Source organism: Prionailurus viverrinus, chromosome A2 (genome assembly GCF_022837055.1).
Source record: "Prionailurus viverrinus isolate Anna chromosome A2, UM_Priviv_1.0, whole genome shotgun sequence".
Lineage (NCBI taxonomy): Eukaryota > Metazoa > Chordata > Mammalia > Carnivora > Felidae > Prionailurus > Prionailurus viverrinus.
Window position 1 is genome coordinate 21512076 of NC_062562.1, and position 22727 is coordinate 21534802.

General features: G+C 50.1%; 1 protein-coding gene across 8 annotated transcripts in view; it reads left to right on the top strand.

Moving 5' to 3' along the window:
• The window catches only part of CACNA1D (calcium voltage-gated channel subunit alpha1 D), a 305785-nt gene that overhangs the window by 237968 nt on the left and 45090 nt on the right, over positions 1-22727 (top strand). For all 8 annotated transcript variants that reach the window (XM_047850427.1, XM_047850433.1, XM_047850431.1 and 5 more), the window contains 9 exons: positions 2857-2963; positions 4555-4642; positions 5659-5766; positions 5853-5905; positions 7385-7531; positions 8981-9182; positions 11253-11411; positions 12736-12846; positions 19216-19299. In XM_047850427.1, the coding sequence (XP_047706383.1) occupies positions 2857-2963; positions 4555-4642; positions 5659-5766; positions 5853-5905; positions 7385-7531; positions 8981-9182; positions 11253-11411; positions 12736-12846; positions 19216-19299 (1059 nt within the window). The remainder of the gene's footprint in view (positions 1-2856; positions 2964-4554; positions 4643-5658; positions 5767-5852; positions 5906-7384; positions 7532-8980; positions 9183-11252; positions 11412-12735; positions 12847-19215; positions 19300-22727) is intronic.

The following is a 22727-nucleotide window of genomic DNA, read 5'->3' on the forward strand; positions in this document are numbered from 1 at the left end:
TTTTTTTATTTTTTGCCTTCTATGATCAAGCTACACTTTTTTTTTGTAAACCAAAGGATTTTTTTTTGTTCCTGTAACCATTCAACATGTTTTTGCTCTTTCTTTTTAACCTTTAAATGCATGTAGGAACTTCTTTGGCTTCATAATAATGACTGGAAATTATTTTGCTCCTTTTAAAATATATCCTCTGAAATGTGTCATCTGACAACAGACACATCACTATGTGTGAACCTTCTTCCACCTTTCCTGACCTCAAAGTCAGAGGAAAAGTATTTATCCTATGAAGGGAATGTATCTCCTTTCATTTCTTTGATGGAATGGTTTTCAGTGGCCTAAAATAGTAACACACTATTTTCTTGCAATGGGATTTGCAAGATAACCTATTTGTGTTAAGATATTTGATACGCTTTAATGGATGGGCTTACATTTACACAAACAAAAGGAGCACCCTTTGGACAGGGCGCCCTAAATGTACTGCCCATGCATGAGCTCACAGTTGCCATTGCTGCATGGTTTGTGTACAGATTGCAAAGGCCACCCAGGCCCGGCTCGTTCCCTGCACATGCCGAGGTCTGGAGACCCGCAGCAGAGAGCCAGGAACACCCCTGACGTGCTAAGTGGCATGGGTCACTGCAGGACCGGGACAGTGTGGCCCATGACAACTGTCAGAGCAACTGTGTCCCAATGGGGAGACAAGATGAGGAATTTTCACCACAATTTCCTTTAAACCAATTTTGGGTTTTTACGTGTGCATCTCAGGAAAAAGAAATGTATTTCATGTTCGACTACTGTAGAACTTGGGCTCTTTACAAAATATTTTATGAAATGAAACCTCGATGAGCTTTGCCAGGGAATGGGGTACTTAGAGTTCCTTTTATTTTCAATTAATAAAAACATTAGCACAAAACCAGCCAGTCTCTGTTTAAACCTTTGTTAAAAAATCTAAAAATTCACATTCACTTTCCTGCCTTTAAGCCGGTGAATGTGGCCGACAGTTGTCTCCTAAGTGGGTGCGGGGGTTAGCTGAATCTAACAGGGCCTCCGTCATAAGGAGTACGCACGTAATGCACAGGGGGTGGGGTCAAGCATACTCACCCTGCCTCTACTTCATCCTGAGCTGTCTTTTTTTTTTTTTCCTTATAATTTGCCGCCTTCTCTTCAAACTGAATGGGGAACATGATCCACTTAATCTGTTAGCTCAGCTCATCGAGGTTTTATTCTACTTCCCACAGGTCTAAGTTGTTAAATGATTATCATCATTCGTGGGCTTTGGGGCCAATGAGATACAGGGTTATTTAAAAGAAACAAAAAAACCATTGTTGCTTTTAAATTTCTGCATATTTGCCTCAGTGACTTAAGTATTCTGAGTTTTCTTCATTTAAAACCTGTGTGAGAGGGTGTGAAACAAGCTTAGAAACCGGAAGGATTCAGGCAGTGGAGGCTCGCCAAGAAGCATCTAGCATCTGAAGCGGTGGTTCCTGCTGGCCGTGGGAACACTGGCAAGGCTATATGGCTATTCGGTTGAACCACAGCAAACTGCCATTTGTGTAGGTCAAGAATGGTGGTGTGCTGGCGATTTTATATGGTTCAGTGTAACTGTTTCATGACTCTGGCCCTCCTATTCTATACTCCCCTGAGCCTCCTTCATCTTTTTTTTTTAATGTTTGTTTATTTTTGAGCGAGAGAGAGAGAGAGAGAGAGAGAGTGTGAGTGGGGGAGGGGAAGAAGAGAGAGAGGGAAACACAGAATCCGAAGCAGTCTCCAGGCTCTGAGCTGTCAGCACAAGCCCGACACGGAGCTCGAACTCGGCAACAGCAAGATCATGGCCTGAGCCGAAGTTGGATGCCCAACTGACTGAGCCACCCAGACGCCCTCCCCCCTCCTTTTTTTTTTAGCACACAATGAACCCTGTGTACTTTGCTGTTTTTGCTCTGGGAACGTCCTCACTAAACTCCTTTGTGCAATGCCAGTAGGCACCTTTCTGGGGCACCTGAGGTGGTGCTCTGGGTGCACATGACGTTGACTGCAAAGCAGGGCAACTGCCCTGGGGAGAGGCCTATGACAGCTTCCTGGCCACACCTTGCATGTGCTGGAGTCACTGGGCTTGGAAGCACCATTTTTTTTTTTAAACATTATTTTTGAGAGACAAAGAGCGTGAGCGGGGAAGGGACAGAGAGAGAGGGAGACACAGAATCCGAAGCAGGCTCCAGGCTCTGATCCGTCAGCATAGAGCCCGACACAGGGCTCGAACCCACGAACCCTGAGATCGTGACCTGAGCTAAAGTCAAATGCTTAACCGACTGAGCTCCCCCCCACCCCCAGGTGCCCCAGAAGCACCGTGTAAACTGGATGTCTTGCTGGAGGACCATTAGCAGCAGGCAGGGGCCTAAACAGTGTGAGTCTCTGTGAACAGAGCCTATGAGCTTTGGGCTCCAGCACTTTCGCTAGCCGCACTGTGAAGGCACGCTGGGGTCAGTGATGTAGGCTCTCCTGGGGCCTCAGGGTCCAGAGGTGGCATTTTGTGGGGCAGTCAAGTTACCTGATGAGCAGGGCCATGTGGACACTCCTGGGACAGGCTCTTTGGACCTGCCCACGTTGGATTCCTACTTGCAGTTTACCATCACTGATATGAAGTCTAGACTGGTCTCCTCTGAAATGTGTCTGAAATCTGCTGCCCCACTTCCATTTTTGAACCAATATCTGGTTGCTCAGCCCTGCTGGTTTATATGTCTGGCTTCCTAATGCATGCTTGTTAATAAAGTACTTTCCTGGAGGTTTTGTAAAGAGCCCAGGTTTCTTTTCTTCTGGAGAGAAAGAAAAAAAAAGACAGTAAATCACTCATGATTCTGTTAATAGATGGCGACTTTTGGAGCTTTCCTCCACAAAGGGGCTTTCTGCAGGAACTACTTCAATCTGCTGGATATGCTGGTTGTCGGGGTATCCCTGGTATCATTCGGGATCCAGTAAGTATTCTGGGGTGGGGGTGAGTGTGTGAGCACAGGACTCTTGGGAAGGATGGTTTCTGTGAGGGATTTTAACATAATTCATAAAGGCTAGGCATCACTTTAACAAGTGCATTCAGTTACCCCGGAAAGCCCGATTTGTGTGCATGCCAGAGGGCATTGGCACTGTTCGTGTTTCTTGTGTTTCTCCTTCTCTCCATGCCCCCTGCCAGGTTGGGCATATTACTGTCTGTGATATTTGCTTTCAACAGAGAAGTCTGAACTGGGAGAGAGGGAAGCCCGGTTCTAGTTCAGCTTCCTCCCAGGCATCATGTAGTCCTCTCAAAGGACTACAGTTCTCATACAAGAGGGGGCCTCTGGGGGAACTTTCAGATTGGATATTGAAGGCTTCCTCCCTTGATCTCCAGGATATAGCAGCTGCCATGACCCCTTTCTTTTGTCTTCTACAAGTTTCAGCTAGAAGGGGGCCGAGGCTACAACTCAGGGCCCCAGGGCCTTCCCATGGCCTTTACCAATGTCTGGTGGGGAATAGCCCCAGCTGCAAGCTGCCTGCCTGCTGTACCTCAGGGGTCTGGGGCAGAAGTTCCCGTAGGAATGTCCCGCCGTGGTCTTGCTTTCCTGCTGACTTACAAGTACCTGTGCTCAGGTGCTGGCCATCAGTACCCCCTATGAGGAAACATGCTCACCTACTACCTCCGAGCTCAAGTTAAATGGGGAGGCTGCATCCCCCTCAGAAGACCGAGGACCCCTGCCTGAGATGGCCCTCTGTGCTGGTCCTCACCTCCCACCACTGCCCAGGGGGAAGGAGGCAGCAGTCGCAGCTAGAGAGAGGGTGTTCTCACAGCATCTTTGCAGGCCCCATAAATGCCAGGCTGTGTCTGCCCTCTGCCTCCCGAGCATGTGCTCCAGCCGCCTGTGGGGCTGCGTGAGCCGTGTTCTCCCGTCTGCCCTGGAGCACCCCCCGCTTTTGTCCAGCTGACCCCTGGACTCACATGGCTACCATGTCCCCAGCTCCCGGAGGATGTGCTCTCCTGGCAGCCTGTCCTGCATCCCCTCCGTTGTCAGCCCCACCACACATGTGGTGATTGCGTCCCACCCAACAGCGAATTCCACAAAGGCCAGAGAAGCCCCACACAGGGCACCACAGCAGCTCTCCCACCTCCGAGAGCAAACCCAACCAAACAAACCTGCAGCCTGAAAGCCAAGGACTGCCTAGCATTTACATTGAGCAAAAAGGACAAAGGAAATTGCTAAATTGTGCCTCTGCTGCCTTAGCTCCGCACCCCAGTCAGGGCCTCTGTGAGTCCCATGGGCCTGGCCCAGGAGGGGACGTGAGTGTGGGCTGGATGGAGAAAGACCTATGTGTGTGTGAGTGTGAGTGTGTGTGTGTGTGTGTGTGTGTGTGTGTGTGTGTGTGTGAGAGAGAGAGAGAGAGAGAGAGAGAGAGCGCTCTGGGGGGAGGGGCACTGGGGGGAGGTGAGCTCAGCCCCACACGGGCCATGGTCCTGCAGTGAAGGCCACGTGAAATAATTCCAAAGTATTTTATCTGACTGTAATACACTCTGCCTTCCTTCTTTGCTCTTTTCCTTAGATCCAGTGCCATCTCCGTTGTGAAGATTCTGAGGGTCTTAAGGGTCCTGAGGCCGCTCAGGGCGATCAACAGAGCGAAAGGACTCAAGGTTTGGATTTCTGCCCTCCGGCCCAGGCTGCTTTGGTTGGGGCCAGAGCTGGGCTGAGGCTTGATGGGTTTTACACGGCTGTACCTTTGGAAAGGACATTTCTTTTTTTTTTTTTTTCTGAACATTTTATTATTATTTTTTAATGTTTTTATTTTTGGGAGAGAGAGCATACATGTGCACGCACACGGGGTGGGGGGTGGGCAGAGAGAGAGAAGGAGACAGAGGATCTGATGCTGACCACAGATGGCCCGATGTGGAGCTTGAACACAAGAACCATAAGCTCATGACCTGAGCTGAAGTTGGTTGCTTAACCGACTGAGCCACCCAGGTGCCCCTGGAAAGGCCATTTCTAACCAGTGACACTACCTCTGACAAGTGCTGAAAGCATTTTACAAATATTTTCTTTCTCTTTGCTAATTTATTTTTCTTTATGAGATTACTGTTCTATTACTTTTTAAAAATTATTAGTATTTTCTTGGGTTGGGGTGCCTGGCTGGCTCAATCAGAGGAGCACGCAATGCTTGATCTCAGGGTCGTGCACTTGAGTGCCATGTTGGGGTACAGACTGCTAAAAGAAATAAACCGAAAAAATTAAATTAAACAAATAATATGTTCTTGGGTTTATTTTGGTCTTTAAATCTATTCTCATGCAGGTCATATAAAAGGCCAGAGGTTTTGCATTTTCCTGAGTCCTTTTACGGGGGGCAGGGGTCCCTGTGGACCTGTGTGCCAGGCAGTGCCACGCCTGGTAGTGTTTCTTCTGACTAAACCACTTTGGAGGAAACCAGGGAGGGGCTGGTCTGTAGGGTGCTCTTCCCAGGTGGCCCCACTGCAACGGGGGTAACTCCCCACAGATAACTACCTGAAAAACAAGCGCAAGGGAGGCACAAAGTTGGAAAATCATATAAAAATGCACATAAACGTAGAAAATCCTGGCCGGTATTAGCTCGCCCTGTGGCTGAAACAACAAAAGCAGATGACGTCCCTCTGCCTTCCCCGGGTTCCTCTCTCCCCAGCACGTGGTCCAGTGCGTCTTTGTGGCCATCCGGACCATCGGCAACATCATGATCGTCACCACCCTTCTCCAGTTCATGTTCGCCTGCATCGGGGTCCAGTTGTTCAAGGTACGCGGATGTGCCTTCTGGCCTGAAGCCCAGCTAATCTCTTTGTGGGGAGCCTGCATTTGACTGCCTGTCTCTTCTGTACGCAGGGGAAGTTCTATCGCTGCACGGACGAAGCCAAAAGTAACCCCGAAGAGTGCAGGTGAGTGTCCTGAACGTGAGAGTGGGGAACGAGGAAGCACAAATAAGACACTTGGAGGGTCTGCTTGTGCTCACTTTTCAGAAGTTTTCATCATGGATTGTGAGAGGCTTGTATGCTCAGCTCACAGCTGGAGAGAGGGTGGGTGGGGGGTGGTGGTGGTAGTTTTGAGGTGACATTCACATATCATAAAAGTAATCATTTTAAACTGTGCAATTCAGTGACATTTAGTACAGTCACACTGTGGGACAAGCATGGCCTACTCGTTCTAGTTCCAAACCTTTATCACCCCGAAAAGAATGGATAGATGGCTTTTGATGTTTGGTATAGAATCTCTAAAATCAGGGGGAGGGCATGCACTGAAACCTAAAATAACAATTCCAAAATTCCCCAGAGAGCCCCCCCCACCTTCCAGCCACATGGATAAATCCCCCCCCCCCCGCCAAACTGGAGCTTGAAGCTCAACTCCCTGGCATTCAGGAGCTGGCTAGTCTCTACCGACACATTTTCCAGGCTGCCTTTCTCCCCTTGCTCTTGGCACCCACATTCGGGGCATATTTTTATTCACAAGAACAGGCAGAGGAGAGACAAAGTGAGAAATACTCATGCCTCTTATCCCAACATATCCGGAAGAATACGAAGGCAGACATGAAACCATTGCCTCAGGTTGTAAGACCGCGTAAAGTTCTGTGTGTCCCCATCCCTTTGGGACGGCACCGACTGAGGACTTGCTTGCACTGCTTACATTCCATTTGGGGTTTCTTTTCAGCAGAAGGTGCGGTCAGAGTATATCAGCCTCAGTGTGACTGATTGTGCACCTCCGGGGGCATCATCCATGCAGGCTGCGGGGGTGGGGGGGGGCGCCCCGGGGGGGGGGCGCCCCCTGGAGTTTATGCGGGAAAGCAGCAGGGTGAAGACCCCTTCTCTTCTCTCACTAAGCCTCTGCTTCCCCATCTGTGGAATAAAGACATTGGCCCCTTTCCAGAAATGAAATTCGATGACAAATATTGTGTATCAGAAATTATAGAATTATTTTAGAAAGAAAACTGGGAATATTGTTAATACAAAGAGAAAGAGTGTGATTACAGCCAAAAGGCCGAGAGGAGGGTGTACCCAGGCTTGCTTCCCCAGAGCTTGCAGAATTCTCCAGGCCAAAGCCTCGTGAGTCTTCAGTGTATGCGTTGAGCCCATCGTATATGAGAGGCGTTTACTGTTTGGTAGTTATCATTTGTTGTCAGGCATATGCTGGATATCTACCTAGTTGCTCTAGAGAATACTCATTAAACTAGTAGGTCCTCAGTGATTATTGGAACTGTAGACTAGAGTAAACACAGGACAAGAAGAGGAAAAACTCAGGCTGTGCTCGGCTCAGAGGTGGGGCCTGGCTGGCAGACAGCGCAATGGTGCCTGGATGTGGCCTTGGAGCAGCTGTGACTGATCTCGGGTCAAGCCAGGATGACCCACACTTCTTTTCCTCCTTAGGGGGCTTTTCATCCTCTACAAGGATGGGGACGTTGATAACCCTGTGGTCCGTGAGAGGATCTGGCAAAATAGTGATTTCAACTTTGACAACGTCCTTTCTGCTATGATGGCGCTGTTCACGGTCTCCACGTTTGAGGGCTGGCCTGCGTAAGTATAGAGAACACCTTGATAATGTCCCAAGCCATCCATTCAGTCGTTCAGTCATTCGTTCCCAGTTCTAATGTGTGCCAGACACGGGTGGCTGCCAAAGTGCCATGTCTTTCACTGACCCGCTCACTCGCTCATTCATAAAATGTGCTTTTGGTACCAGCTCCGTGCAGCGTGCTGTGTTAAGCCCTGTGGGAGAAACAGTGGTCTCAACATGATACTCTCTTCAAGGCCCAGAGCTAGTCAGAGTATCAGGCAGTCAAACCAGGCAGGAGCTTCTGCCGTGTCAGAGATGTGCAGAATAGGGTTCTGAAGAATGGCTAGGATTTTGATGAGTAAAGTTAAAAAAAAATCCAGAAGCAGGGAAGAAGGTAGAATACAAAAGGGAAGTCTCTTACACCTTTGTTCCCTGTGCTCTGATACCCACCCCAGCCCCAGCTCCTGTCACCTAAACGTACGTCCATATGCAGAGTCCCGAATGTCAAGTTCTCACGCACAGAGGAACTGCAGAAGGTGGACAAGTTCACTCTGTCAGGCTGGCAGAACTCTCTGGATGCATGGGAGAGTCAGAAGTTTTACGGGAGAGCCTTTGGGAGGAAGAGGGCAGTTGGGTGGGGTTTGTTCATTAGGGGACTGGTCCTGGGGAAAAAAGAGGCAGGAGTGAGCCCCTTTACTCTGTGGAGGCACTGGCTGCACTTTTGGGTTTTCAGCAGTGTGGTTTAGCAAATCAGGATGGCAGGTGAGGGAAAGTGAGCAGATTTGGGACCTGGGGCTCAGAGGAGCTGGACTCATCTCCTGGCTTTGCCCCCAAGGAGTATGACTTTGGTCACCTAGATCGCTCTGTGAGCTTCCGTACGATGGGGATGACTGTAATGTCTGCCTCTGCAGATGGCTGTGAAAGTGTGTAGCACAGCCCAGCGTGGGGTGGGCGCCCTGGCAGTGCTGAATCTGCATCAGAGTGGGGGTAATTTTAACTTGGGGATCTTACGGTAATTTCCTTCCTTCCTACTGAGAGTTCTGCTTAGCATATATTTAATTTCTGTGTATATTTCAGTTTGGGGAACTTCTCAGTTCTTTGGAAATCCCGGGTTGCTCGCTTGTTGTCCTTGTTGGCGTGTGTACAGTTTTCAGTTCTGCCAGTGTCTTCCACGTGGTGTCCTTCCTCTCTCCCATCTGTCAGTAAAAAGGAGCATTGTTGAATATCCATGAAATCTTTTCTCATGTCCTCAAAACATCAGTCAACAAATGTATCTCAGGTGTTCCCTCCTCTGGGCGCTGGGCCGGCTGGGCCTAATGCCAAGGAGGGTGCCTTGGGGACCTGTGTGTCCAGGGGCTATGGGTGGGCTCCGAGGGAGGGGTCTGACAGGCAGGGGCGGGCCCACAGAGGCCGTCAGAAGAGGTGCACGTCTGGGCAGGCGGCGGGGCTCACCCAGTCCTTCTCTTCTCCAGGTTGCTGTATAAAGCCATCGACTCCAACGGAGAGAATGTTGGCCCCATCTACAACTACCGCGTGGAGATCTCCATCTTCTTCATCATCTACATCATCATTGTGGCTTTCTTCATGATGAACATCTTTGTGGGCTTCGTCATCGTCACATTTCAGGAGCAGGGAGAGAAAGAGTATAAGAACTGTGAGCTGGACAAAAATCAGGTTAAAGTCACACACTGTTTGGGCTTCTGTCCCTTGAGCAAGAGAGGAGTGGCTTGTGTGTTGCCAGCTTCTTCCGTGCACACAGAAGGCGTGCATCTGCTGGTTGTCCCGGGGACTCGGGCCCTGTTCACAGCACCCTCTCAGCCAATTTGAGTCCTTGCTGGGGAGAGCGCGCTTCTCAGATACAGATCAGACCTTGTAATTGTGAAATCAACCGCACCCTATGGAGAAGTCAAAGAATCCTTAGGCCACCTTCTGCAGGCATGACCCACAAGTGATGGCTCGCAATCTTGGTGGGGGATGTGGCCAGGGGCCGGAAAGCACCCACTGCTCCTCCCACAGTCCTTATGGGGGAGTGGGGCATGGATTGTGTCTTATCTCCTCAACCTCGGCACTATTGATATTTTGGGCTAGATAATTTTCAGTTGAGCATTGTGTGCTTTGTAGGATGTTTAACAGAATCCCTGGACTATACCCACTCGATTCCAGTAGCAACCCGCTGCCCTGAGTTTTGACAACCAGAAGACCTCTCTAGACATTGCCAGATGTCCCCTGGTTGAGAACCAGGGTTGAGAACCAGAGTCAACCAGGTTGACTTAGGAGGAAGTAACCTATCACACTGCAGGAAAAGTCACTAACTTTAAACCTGTGTCTAATATTGTGCTGGTGTCATTCTCCCGTTATCCACTGCCTTGTTTGAACAAATCTGATAGCAGCAGAGGACTTTGGCTCTGATTGAGTGATGATGTGAGAGAGCCAGGAGACCTGCTCCTCTCTGGGCTTGCTGTAGATTGAGGGCACCCAGGAGTTGCTTTTAGAGGTCCCTTCCAGCGCTAGAAGATGGTGAGGTGGAGACTCTGCTCTGGGAGTTTCCCCTGGGCCCTGGTTTGCTAGCACCCCCATTTGATGATGACATAGGATCAGGGATCATCTGCCAGCCTGGCTTCCTGAGGGAAGTGGCTGTGGTAAGGCTGGCTGTCTCTGGCCGCAGCTGTGTCCTCTGGGGCAAAGAGGACAGGGCCGGCTTGGTTTGTAGGAAGATGTTGCTTTGAGTTGTCAGGGCATCCCTTCAGATCCCATAAGGGGTGATCAGAAGGAAGCCTGGTCCTGCTCCTCATCATCCCCCACTCCTCCCACCTCCCAGCCCCTGGAAGGAGAATGTCAGGGGGAGGCCCAGGCTGGCTGGGGTGGCAGAACCAGAGCTACAATCGTGTCAGCACTTGAGGTCCAGAAGAGGTTCAAATTGGGGGTCCCTGGAGTCAGTGTGAGGGGTCACAGCAGGGCCAGATTCTGGACAGAGGGAGGCTATCTGAAGTCAGAACCCAGGGTCAAAGCAGGAGAATGGAGTTGGTCTGGGTCTAAGAGCAAGTGGGGCCTTACACTGAGCCTACGGGGCTGGAGATCCCTCTGGGCTGCAAAGGGTGGACCAGTCTCAGCCCCAGAGTGAGAAGGACAGTGCTCTGGCCATCATTGCTGACCATGTCCTGGGGGCTCTGAGATGAACATGACAAGCTCCCGAGTGTCAGAAGGTCCCAAGCAGACACACACCATTAGACACGTGTGGTTAATATGGTCTGTCTCCCAAGAGATGTCTCATGTGGATCCTGTCTTGGGGAGTGAGTCCAGCCTCTCTGGCTCCGCAGGATTTCTGTGCCTCTTGTTACCTGGATTCCTTTCCTAGAGGTGCCAGAACCGCAGACATAATGCACCAGCAGAGAGGAAAGGTAGGGATGAGGCCTGGGTTGGGCCCTGCTCCTCTGCTTGTGCACCACAGATTCTCCAGCAAGGCATTTCACAGCTCTGGACTTCCATCTTAATAAGGAAAATGGAAGCAAACTCGGTGCTCTGCTAACCCACCCCCCAGGCTGCTGTGAGGGGTTGATAAGGTGACGGAGCTAGAGGCCCTTGGCCAGTGACCAAGGCATCCGTGGGAGTGGCTATCGTGGTTTCCCCCTGGTCCACAGTCCCCCGCAGTGGGTGCGTGTCCGTCCTTTCAAAGCGGGCAGAAGTATGTCCGCCTCCCATGGGTGTGCTCAGGACCCCTCCTTGCTCTTTTTTTTGCCGTTGCAGCGTCAGTGTGTCGAATACGCCTTGAAAGCACGTCCCTTGCGGAGATACATCCCCAAAAACCCCTACCAGTACAAGTTCTGGTACGTGGTGAACTCCTCGCCTTTCGAATACATGATGTTTGTCCTCATCATGCTCAACACACTCTGCTTGGCCATGCAGGTAAAAATGGAGACAGCCGTGGGGGTCACGTCTGGGCCTTCCGCACAGCCCCCTGCCCCAAATTCTCAGGGGGGAATGCCACCCCGTCACAAGAGAATGCGTTTGATTTTCTGATGAATCTAGGCTGTAGTTTGGCCAGAGTCCCATTCTGGCTAACAGCTGTCACGGCAGGCATCTAGGATGGCCCTCTTGTTTAAGAGACCACCTCTACAGCATGACCATAGGTAACATTTCCCTGGAGCCTGGACCTGGCATTCAATTCTGTAAACATTTACTATGGGCCTCCTGCGGCCAGGGAGCATCTGAGGACTAAAGCTTGGTCTGTGTGGAGTTGGACAGACAGGCATTCCAGTCCTGGCTTACTCCTTACCAGATGGGCAATCTTGGCAAGGTTATTTAAATCCTCCGAGCCTTGCTTTTTTCATTGGCAAAATAGGAAATCTATCATATCTATGCCAGAGGTAAGGTTTGCACTGGAAAATTCACATCAGGCACTGGCACTGGGCCTGTCACAAAGTAAACACCCAGTGTTGAAAAACAAAACATAAGTCACATTGCTGTCCTCAAGGAGCTCTCAGTATGAGAGTGGGGAATCTTCCAGTTCATGGGGAAGAGCTTGACCTGCATTATAGCCACTTCTTGCTATACTAGGGGCAAGGCATGTAACTCCCTTCAGTTGGCCAAGTTGGTATTAACAGTGAGCAGGTCTGGCAGTTATACTGTTGAGTAGATAATGCCCTAGCACAGAAGCCAAGGTCTAGATCCAGTTTCCACACAACTTGAGCAAATCAAACCAACTCCCAGTGCTGTTTAGAAAATGGGTCTAAAAGCCACCAGAGGGACATTTTCTGGCATGTTTTTGTAAATTTAAGAAGTCTTTATGAACGAGAAGGACCACATGCCAATGTAGGGAAGAAGTGTGAGGTCAAGATAATATGGCCTTTTATTGAACATGGACCTAATAATGGCATCAAAATGATCTCCAACCAAATCCTACCTTTAGTCGTAGACATTTGGGTGGGTTCTGCCTTGTGCCTGGGTCAAGGCCCTGAACATAAACCCAGCCAGGAGGAAGGGTGGGTTCCCTTCATCCTGAGCAGAGGAAATGGATGTATTTCCCCTTCATCTTCCAATCATCCTCATTCTGTCAAGGCGCCCCTGTGCTTTGCGGTGAGTTAATCACGTGCGCTAGAACCAGTGAAGGTTGCCTCCATGTCCAAGCAGAGGGTGGATGCCTACAGGGACCAGGGGGCTGGGGAGCCTCCTTTCGTGAGGCTGGCTGGGCTGGGTCTTCTGAGAACCGTGCCTCTGTCATCGTCCACAGCACCACGAGCAGTCCAAGATATTTAATGATGCCATGGACATTCTGAACATGGTCTTCACTGGGGTGTTCACCGTCGAGATGGTTTTGAAAGTCATTGCATTTAAACCTAAGGTGAGTAGCTGGACCACCTTTCGAAGACTGTTGTTGAATCACCCCAGAGAAGCACACGCTTCCTGTTCATTGTGTGTTACTGAGTTACGCTGAATTGCTCTGGCCGATAACTGGGTTATCACCTGAGAACGTTAGAATCTGATTAGGGCATCTGGGTACATATTGGAAAACAAAACTACAAAACAAAACCTCATAAAAACAATTCTAAGAAAAAGAAGAGAGGGGTGCGGAATTGGGAATTTGCAGAATGGAAATTGTTTGAAACTAGGTTTTCAGTCTCTAGAATAACACGTCATGCTTTCTCAGGGAAACTTGCCTCATCGCTTGAGCACTGGAGACACCGTTTTAAACAGAACCCGTTAGAAAGAATTCAGCCTTGATTTTACTCTTAGGTTTCCAGGAGAAAGACTTTGGTTTTATTTGTTCTTAGTCTACAGCTTCTTTTTCACCTTTTATGGAAAGTTCTACCAGTTGGAGATCTCCTCCTGCCGTGCCACCTTTCGTTTATTTGACTTAGAAAAATGTCACTTGACTTTAAGACCAAACAAGACATGAAGTTTGTTAAACTCTGTTGGGCTAGTCAGCATATCCTCTTGCCTTCGGGGAGGGCACGAATCCAGTCCCCTAGTTGTCAGTGTCTGTGGTTGAAGAGACTGATGGAACAGTGTCAAAGTGCACACACGACTTTGGGTCCAAACCCATACTCCCCATTTGCTAACGCGAGTGAGTTCCTTCACTGCTCTGCGCTTCAGTTTCCTCACCTGAAAAATGAGGGCACTGCTGGTTCTGTGTCACAAGGCAGCTGTGAGGGATAAAGAATCACTATCTGTGCCATGCTTAGAGAAGTACCTGGCATGTGGTAACATGCTGTGGACGTGCCGGTACTGTTACTCTGACCACCACCACCATCATCGTCAAGTAACGATGCCCCCTTGTTCTAAAACCGTAGACAGAGGAGCAGACCCCGGCGGGGCTGGGGGACATTTGACCCTCAGCTTCTTTGCTAGAAAAGCCCCAAACCATTAGAATGAAATGGTGACAGAATTCAATGACCCGGTTATTTGTTCATCTGTGTGTAAGGTATCCGATGACACTGATTTTACTGAGACTTCGATTACAAAGTGATGGTTTTCACATACTCCATATTTACATGGAATTCTAATCCAAAACTGTTCCTTTCTTTAATTTGAATTAATTTCTATGCAATCTTTATCAGATCTTTGTGGACCAAAAAGAAAGGACACTTGTAAGTGATCACTTGGGGTGATTGCAGTGGGGTCAAATTTGGCACTTTATGCATGGCCAGATGTTATTTACTGTGACTTGTCCATATCTACATACATAAGCATTTCCTCCTTTTCCAAATTCATCTTAATTTCCTTTGAGATTTTTGGTTTGCTTCCCTGTCACCTTTACTTCTTTGAACAATATTTGTCTGGACTGTTGAAAAAGGTTGCCAAATAAGAACATCAAAAGGACTTGAGAAGATGCAACACGGAACATATCTCTGGAACATTCTAGATGCCCTTACCGTGTCTTCCCCTGCCTGGTGATTAAGCTCTGAAGTTTTTGAGAGCTTATTCTGGGCTGAAGAGAAGGCACACTCACCCATGGCATGTATGTGTGAGAGAGCGCACGTGTGCGTGCGTGTGTGTGTGTGTGTGTGCGCGCGTGCGTGCGAACATGCGCCTGCTAGCCGGCCGGCACACCAAGGGGCTCCTACACCCCTCTGCCTAGTAACCTGCTGAGACCAGACCTGGGAGGAGGGTTTGGTGGCATGTGATAAGAGTGGTTGATATCAAGAGGGAAATGAGTAGCTAATTTTTAATCAGTGCTGATTAATCAGGGTTTTAAAATGAGTGATATCCGCTAGAAATTGTGCTGCTTTGTTGTTTTGCCCAGCAAGATATTTCCATAGCATAAAATAGCAATAGGAGCATCTCTTTGCTTGCAGAGCACGGCGTCTTTATTCACTGAAGCCAGGAGAGACAGATTTTATGTTGAGGAGCAGGAAAGAATCAATTCACCAGGAAACAAAGCTCTTCTTAAAATGCTCCCAGACTTTTCCTTGTTTTTCTCTTCTGGGTTGACAAAGCAAACCCAGGTGAGGAGGCTTTCACCAAGAAGTCAGTGAGGCCCCTCCTCCCTCTCGGAGGAGCAGTAGGGCTGAGGAACCCAGTTGTAGAGGCTGCTGAGAAAGAATCTTCCAGGAGATGGACACGTGGGACAAAGGGTTGGGAACCCTAGCCCCTGGGTCTCGTCTCAGGAAAGCCCTTGTCTCTGTTTGGAATTTGTTGCAGGGCCCCTCGGGGCAGTATTCTCCATAGTGAGGGGAACACCTTCTAGGAAAACTTGTCAGCATCTGTCAGGAGAGATGGGCTTGCAGCCCTTCTGGGATACAAATCCAGAGAGTGAAGTTGGACAAAATCCTCCCTGATGGATGGACGAGGAAGCACTGTCAGGAGGATCGGTTAAAAGGAGCTGTGAAACCTAACCATGGGGACTTCTGTATTCAAGAGGCTAATGGAGAGGTGGGGCCTCCCAGGAGCACACATTTAGGGAGAAGTCCGGGATCCGCACATCAGGTCACCCCACCTCCACAAGCAGGGAGGGCCGAGGTAGGGAACCCAGAGCTGGGAGCTGCCCTGGCCGGCGAGGCAGGCTCACTGCGTGGGGAGAGGTATTCTGAGTGTTGGTTAGGCCAGAGTGGAGGGTGGTAAGGAGCTGAAGAGCCCAAGAATTAGGGAAAAGCAAGCAAGCTGTTGAGTGTATTGTCTGCTCCCCAAGGGAAAACCCACCATCGGTGTTGATCTTACACGCTCTAGACTGCGCTTTTGACTTGGAGGTGACTGTGCCATCCTCAGGTTGTAAATGGAAGAGAGGTCATGACTTAAGTAAGAGATAAGCCACTTCCCTGGCCTTTCCCTCCAGTACTCTGAGGGGAAGCCACTGGAATTCTCTGATGAATTCTCTTGCTCCAGGGAGGGAGATTGAAAAGAAGGGCCTTTTCCAAAGTACTGGTCCCTGCAGGAAGTAAGGAGCACTTCCATTTTCCTGAGGCCCCTCTTTGTGCTTCCTCATGTCACCTGTCTTTGTTCAGCATGTGCCCGAGGCCAGGTTAGCTGCCTTGGCTGTGGGCTTTTCTCCAAACAGCCACACTTTGTTCCCAGGTCTGCATTTTGATCTTGGTTCTACCTCGAAAATGTCTAATTTACACTCCTGGCCACTTGGGCTTGGGAAAAGTAAAGGGTAGTTGGGTTTGGGGGAAGAATAGAGTGTTTTGGTGCCATTCTCATACGTCCATGCAGAGCTGCAACACCATGGAGGCTGGTATCTTCTGCCACTAGCCCCCCAGGATGGCATTCCCTGACCCATGGTCCCTGACAGGAATAAGGGCTCCTATCAAAGCCTTAGCAATCTTTTTCAAGGACGTCCTCCACCTCCTGGAAAGAAAAGTTGATACTGTTGTTACAGCTCTTCAGTGACCACATCTACTCTAGGTGATTTATTCTAATGCCAAATAACACTTGAGACCAAATATCCCTCTCCCTAGCCAGGACTTTGGGCCAGACTTCATGGGCTCAGACTGTGCCTGTTGCCTGGGTCAGGGGTGTGTACCATCCGCCCAGGAGTCCTCTAGGACGTGGGCACAATTTTGTGAGTGTAAGGGATCTTCTGAAGAGGGTTGACAAGATTGCCAAAACGTTCCAGGACCCCCAATGTTAAGCCCCTATTGCATTGGTTTAAGATGATTTTCAGAATGGGCCACTTGGTGAATAGTGTGTAGGCCAATGGGAATGATCCAAAGGTAAGTACTGATAATTCTAGAAAAGCAAGGGAGGAGCTGTTTATGAATAAAGTCCAAAGTAGGTACGCAGGTGGTGGCCTTGGCCTCAGGCAAACAGCCTGCTGTAACAGGGGTCGAGGGGGAGCAGTGTGCAGGGTGCAGAAGTGAGCAGGGGCTGGTTGTGTGCCCAGACAGGAGAGGAGGAGGAACTCGGGATTTTCAGCTGCTCTCTGAACCCTGGAGGCCTGAGTGTTACGGTGCCCTGCTGTCTCAGTGAGGCATCAGCCCCTCTCTAGAGGAGGTGGGAATGACCAGCATCCTCTCCTTAACTTTGGAGTTGCTGTTAAATCCAGGAAGGGAAGGACGGGCTCTGGCCCTCAGAGTAGAATCTGTGGCAAGGCTGCCAGTCAGATGCCTGTTGCCCGTGAATAAGGGAACCCGGCACTTGGACGATCAGGGCACCTGCACAGCAGCAACTCAGCACCCCGACCCAGCTGCCTTGTGTGTTAGGAGGCCTTCCCCCCTGAAGGAAGCCGTGTGCTCATTTGGGTCCAGGTGCAAGCGCTGTCTCCTGGCCAGCCAGCAGGACTGGCGTGCTCAACGGGCCCAGTCTGGTCCTCACGGGGGCTGGCCTTGGCCCCATCTGGCAGCCAAGAATCATGGATCATTGGGAAGAAAAGCCAGAAGGCGCTAAATGTGGCGTTCGTGAAGACTTGTCCCATTTAGACATGTGCACACAGGTCATCAGAATTGGTGCAGGCAGAATCCCTTTGTTTACCTGTCAGAGGCCAGAGAAGGGGGTCTGGGAGGATGGCAGCCAACGAGGTAACATGTGACAGAGGACGGGAGGAGAGAGGGGAGCAGTGGGTGAGAAGTCATGGCAGTTGGGTGGGAAAATCTTAACATTATTCAAGATGAAACTTTTAAAAGCCCAAACCATCAGTCAGTATCATAGCTTCCCCGTAAATGCACTTAGAGTGATCAACGGTAACCAGAATAAGCATCCCTACTCCAGTCATCAGGATGGCCAACATGTCCACATTTTCTATCGTGTCACCAAAGGCTGGGCTCTGCAGTGGCTTCCTTGGGGCCTGTATTGATCATGAGTTCATGGAACCTGACACTTCAAAGTACCTTCTGTTCTGGTTTTCTTCATCTGCACTAAGTGTACCTAGTTGTAAGCATGCTTGACCGCTTTTTATGTAATTCAGACCTGAAATTTTTTATTTCCAAAACATGTTCTGATTTCTTGAAAAGACATCGTTGATTTGCAGACAGAATGTCAGGAGGCAGCAGGCATAAAATGTGTGAGCCCACAAGAGGGAATATGTAAAATGTATGCCGTAGATAGGGAGATAGATAGATGGATTGATAAGTCACAGTCCTGGGGACATTGTGCCATCATGATCGCTGTAGGATATGGAGATCCGAAGGATGATAGGATGCTAGGTCAGTGGAAGAAAGACCCTGCAGTATGTTGAGCAGCAGGCTCAAAGTTCCAAGGTAGATAGTGGGGTCAGTAGAGGAGGGGATGGAAGAGTCAGCACAGAGGGTTTTCAGTGGGGTAAACCTGAAAAGACCCAAAATTCAGTGATGAGGACGTGAGAGAGAGAGGCAGAAGTGGACGTCAGGAGGATCTGAAAAGATCCCTTCGAGGGGCTGGCATTTGGTCCGACCTTGAAGGAGGAAGTGGGTTTGGGTAGACAGAGTTAGGGCTGGGATTGTGGAGCCATCAGGAGCAGGGGAAGAACCTGTTGGTGGTTCTGAGGGCTGGCAAGGAGTCCTCCTGGCCTGGAGGGTGGAGAGGGAAAGGAGGAGAGCTGGGGACCAAGGTGGATTCTCTCAATGTCAATGGGACGCTTAGCACATCATAACCCTTGATGGTCCGTTTCCTTTGTGAGACCTCCAGTGGGCTCCCTAGACGGTCTCCTGCCCCCCAGCCCAGAGTGAGTTCCCCTGGCACAGCTCTGTGCCCTGGACTGTGTGCATTGCTGTGCCTCTGTCCTCGTGTGCCCAAGAGCCCTGGGAGGACAGAGCACACCTTCTGTAACTCTTGCATGCATGAGGAACAGAAATGGTTGCTGCTTTAAGGGCACAGAATGGAGAACGTGTGAAATGCCTGGTCACAGTGCTCTTTCACTGGGAAAGAGAAGGACGTGGTGTGGCTGGGGACCCCATGGAAGGAGCAGGGGGAGGGCCTGCTGACTCCCCTGTGTAAGGGCTGAAATCCTAGAAAGTGTGAAGTCGTGATCCCAGGCACAAGGGCAGGATTTCCGGGTGCTGCCCCTCTGCCTCTGCCCTGCAGATGCTCTGCTTGGCCTGGTGCTGCTCAGGGCCATGGGTCTGCGCCGTGAGTGTGTGCACGTGTTTGAGTGTGTGTGTGTGCCCTCTCTCACACATGCAGGTGCCCCCTATCCTGTGTCCCTTTCTACCAGTGGATGGTATTGTTGCCTCCCTCTGGCTCTCCCACCCCACCTGGTTGCCATGGGTGCTGCGGGGCCTCGGATATATCCCCGTACGATCCGTGTGGCGTTTCGTTCCTACGTGCTCATAAACGTCTGCCCCCTGCCTGCTCTGTCCAGGGGTATTTTAGTGACGCCTGGAACACGTTTGACTCCCTCATCGTAATCGGCAGCATTATAGACGTGGCCCTCAGCGAAGCCGACGTGAGTATGCGCCCGCCGTGGCCGCCCGCCTCGTGTTCTCTCTCTGTCTGTGCACATTCCGCTCCCTGTCCCGCACTGGCATCACCTGGACAAGTCACAGGTCCCAACTTCACTTGATCTAAAACCAGGCATTTCTAATGAGAGCCGTGGACAAGAGGCTTGTGAGGGTAGAGCTTTATCCCAGGCCTTTCCAGACACAGATCACCTTTTGGAGGGCTGACTCCTGCAGCATTTCCCAAGTCACTGGTAGGCAGGGCGAGATGGGCGTCTCTAATTGTTTTTATTCGCTGTGTCAGCAGCAACACCCAAAGTGATGTACCTGTAACGTGTGTTTGTTTTAGGGTGATTTTTCAAGTAGCCGGGTGGCATAATGCTAGAATGTTCCCCTTTTATAACACTGTCCTTTTCTTCTTTTTTCCTGTTGTGCTTCCTCTCTGTGGCTTCTGAATGCTTGCCCTAACAGCACTATTTCACTGATGCATGGAACACTTTTGATGCCTTAATTGTTGTTGGTAGCGTCGTTGATATTGCTATAACTGAAGTGAATGTAAGTAGCAAATTTTGTGTCCTGTAACGTGATTGTTTTTGTTAAGTCTAACACTCGGGTGCCTAGAAACGCTATCCGTGGGCCTTCCTACACTTTAGAAATTCGGACGTATGCTTGTTCTAAAAGACGAACATTTTGTAGTCGCCCCCTTCCCTCACCCCACCCCTCTCCCCCAAAAGAGAGTGGAGAAGTAAATGTAGAATTGCCATTTTGGAACTAAAGCATTATTTTTTTTTTTTTTTTTAAAAAGTTCTTGTTAAGTTCTTAAGGGCTTGGAGTTAATGTATGTGAGTATGTGAACATTATCACTCACTAGCTGTGTGACCTTGGCTGGTCACCTGACTGCTCTGAGCCTCAGTTTTTCTAGCTGCAAAACGGAGTTCATAACGTGTGCCCTGGTACCCACAGCAGTTCTGTGAAGGCACAGGAGGGAAACTTCACAGCCACACCATGAACCCGTGGCAGCTGCTGCTGTGTCCTCACCTGTACCTTGTGTACCTGCTGAGTCTGGCTGGTGGCACTGGGGAATACCTGCTGTCCTAGCTCCCCAAACGATGATGTAGGTCGAAGGCTGCCCTGGACCAAGGGAAGGGGGGCCTCGTGTGTATTGGGAGAGGGTGTCCATTCTCCATTGTTGCACTTGATCAAACCCTTTAGTAAGGAAACAAGTGCAGTAGCAGTGTGGTAGGTGGAGTGACCCCCACCCTTCAGGAAGCATCCTAAGAACCCTCCTTCACGGGGAGCACTGCCTCCTGCCAGCTCCTCTTGCATCTAGCCCGTGCCTAAACCAGAAATATGTGAAGCAGAAACGGCCCTGCTCGCCTGGTCTGTCCCCAGTTCGTCAGCGAGTCTGAGTGGGTGTCCGACGTGTGTACCCCTGTTGTGTAGAGCCCGTTGTGGGGATGAGTGGAGCATGGGGCAGGACTGCTGTGTGGTGTTGGCTTTCTGCTCCGTGTGGCCAGCCCAGCCCTCCTCCCCAACCCCTGGCCGGGAAGAGGCCTCCTCGCTCTGCCTGGCTGACATTTGCAGGGTTGTACAGCCCATCCTGGTGTCCAGACAGCCTGTATCAAACAGGGACGGTGCAGTCCCTTTTAATGCCACTGCTTCGGGGCCAAGCTAATCCTGGAGCACAGAACAGTGGGACAGCTGCTGGCCTGGCACTCCTCAGGCCTGACAGTCAGTCCTGGTCCTGGTTCAAAACTGACTCGTTGGACCCGGGGCCTCAGTTCCCCCCATGGATCGACTGGGGTGAGTGCTATGTGCCCTTCCAACTTCATAGGTATGTTGGGGTGAAATTTTGTGAAAATATCTGCTATAAAACCTAACATATTAGGGAGATACAAAGCTATTATTCCAAGTGTAGATTTTCCGTGGACAGATAGGTAAAATGGACTATAAGACAGGTCCACGAGGGTGTGATTTAAGCCTCATGACACCCAAATCCATGCCACGACAAGGCAGCAAAGTGGTATTTTACTAGACTTAGGAAGATACACCCTCCCTAACCTCCATAAGCCCAGACTTATGTAAATTCCACTTTATGTGAAATATTCCATAACTCAGCTATAAAGTTGTCATTCATAACATGTAAGTTATGCTCGGTTATAAAATAATCTAATGCTAATGGCTGAACGGCAGGACCCTAACTGGGCTGCCAGGGGCTCTCTCCTGAATTTATGACCAGACATATGCCTGCTTAACCGTCTCCCGATGTAAACCGCTTAGAGCCTTCATCAAAGTATGCTTACGTGGAAGTTCTGGAACAGACCCTTGCGTAAGTCAGAGATGGCCTATAATGGGGATGAAAATTGAATAAGCTACAGTTTCAGCAGGTCTCCCTGGAGTGCTCTGTGCTCAAAGTGATGTGCAGGCAGTGGGCATAACTACTTAGTTTCTGGGTACCAGGATGTGGCCAAGGTTTGTTGGCCGAGCCAACAAGCCAGCTCTCCAGTGCCTCAACCACCCGCTGGCTGGCAGGGTGTGGCGCTGGTGGCCTCGGTCGACAGCACGTGCCCAGCTTCCTGGCTGCCCTTCCGTATGCTGGGGGCAGGCGTGCACCACGCCCATCCCCTCTAGCCCAGCCTTGCTCATCGGTGTCTCACACGTGTCCTCCCTCGTGTTGTATCGGACAGTCAGGAAAGCTGCAGGGGTACAAGAACCCACACTGGATTTCCTAGTTAGCACTTGACTTTGGGGTGTCTGCACAAAGCAACCTTTCACTGGGCCCATTTCTGGCACTCAGTTGGACTTTCAAAATCACACTGGTGAACAGTCTCCTACTGTTTCCTAGTCGGTGACTTTCCCTGCGGTCAGATCTAGCCTGAGACAAAACCTCCCTCAGCTGGTGGCCAAGCCGGTTGTCCACTCTGGTAGAAGTAGAACCCCTAGGGGAGATTGGCAGCTCTGTGCTGGGCTGCATTGCACAGCGATTGCTCAAGGCCACCTTCTCATTCACTCAGTCTCTCCGCACACATGTCCTGGGCACGTAGAATTCGCGGGCCATGGACACAAAGATAAAAGAGACCAGATGTCCTCAACCCCTGATGGTATAACTGGGTGGAGCTGGGAATTCCTACATCGCCCTCTCCTGCGCATGCCTAGTTCCCTGGTAGAGCAACTCACATCGTACCCCTTGCTGGCCTCATCCCCCAAGACCCTGGGCCAGATCAGCTTGAATGCCCTTAGTCCACGTTGGCTGTTTTTAGCTGCAATAAGTCATCATTTTTTGCGATATTTAACCTGCTGTGCTCTCTCCCCCAATCTCTGTCGATCTTCCTTTTCTGTTACCTAATTGATTTTCATGTTGGTTTTATTTTTAGAAAATTGTAGCGGCAAGTATATATAAACATATATACGGTGATGTCGTTAAAGCAAAAGCACT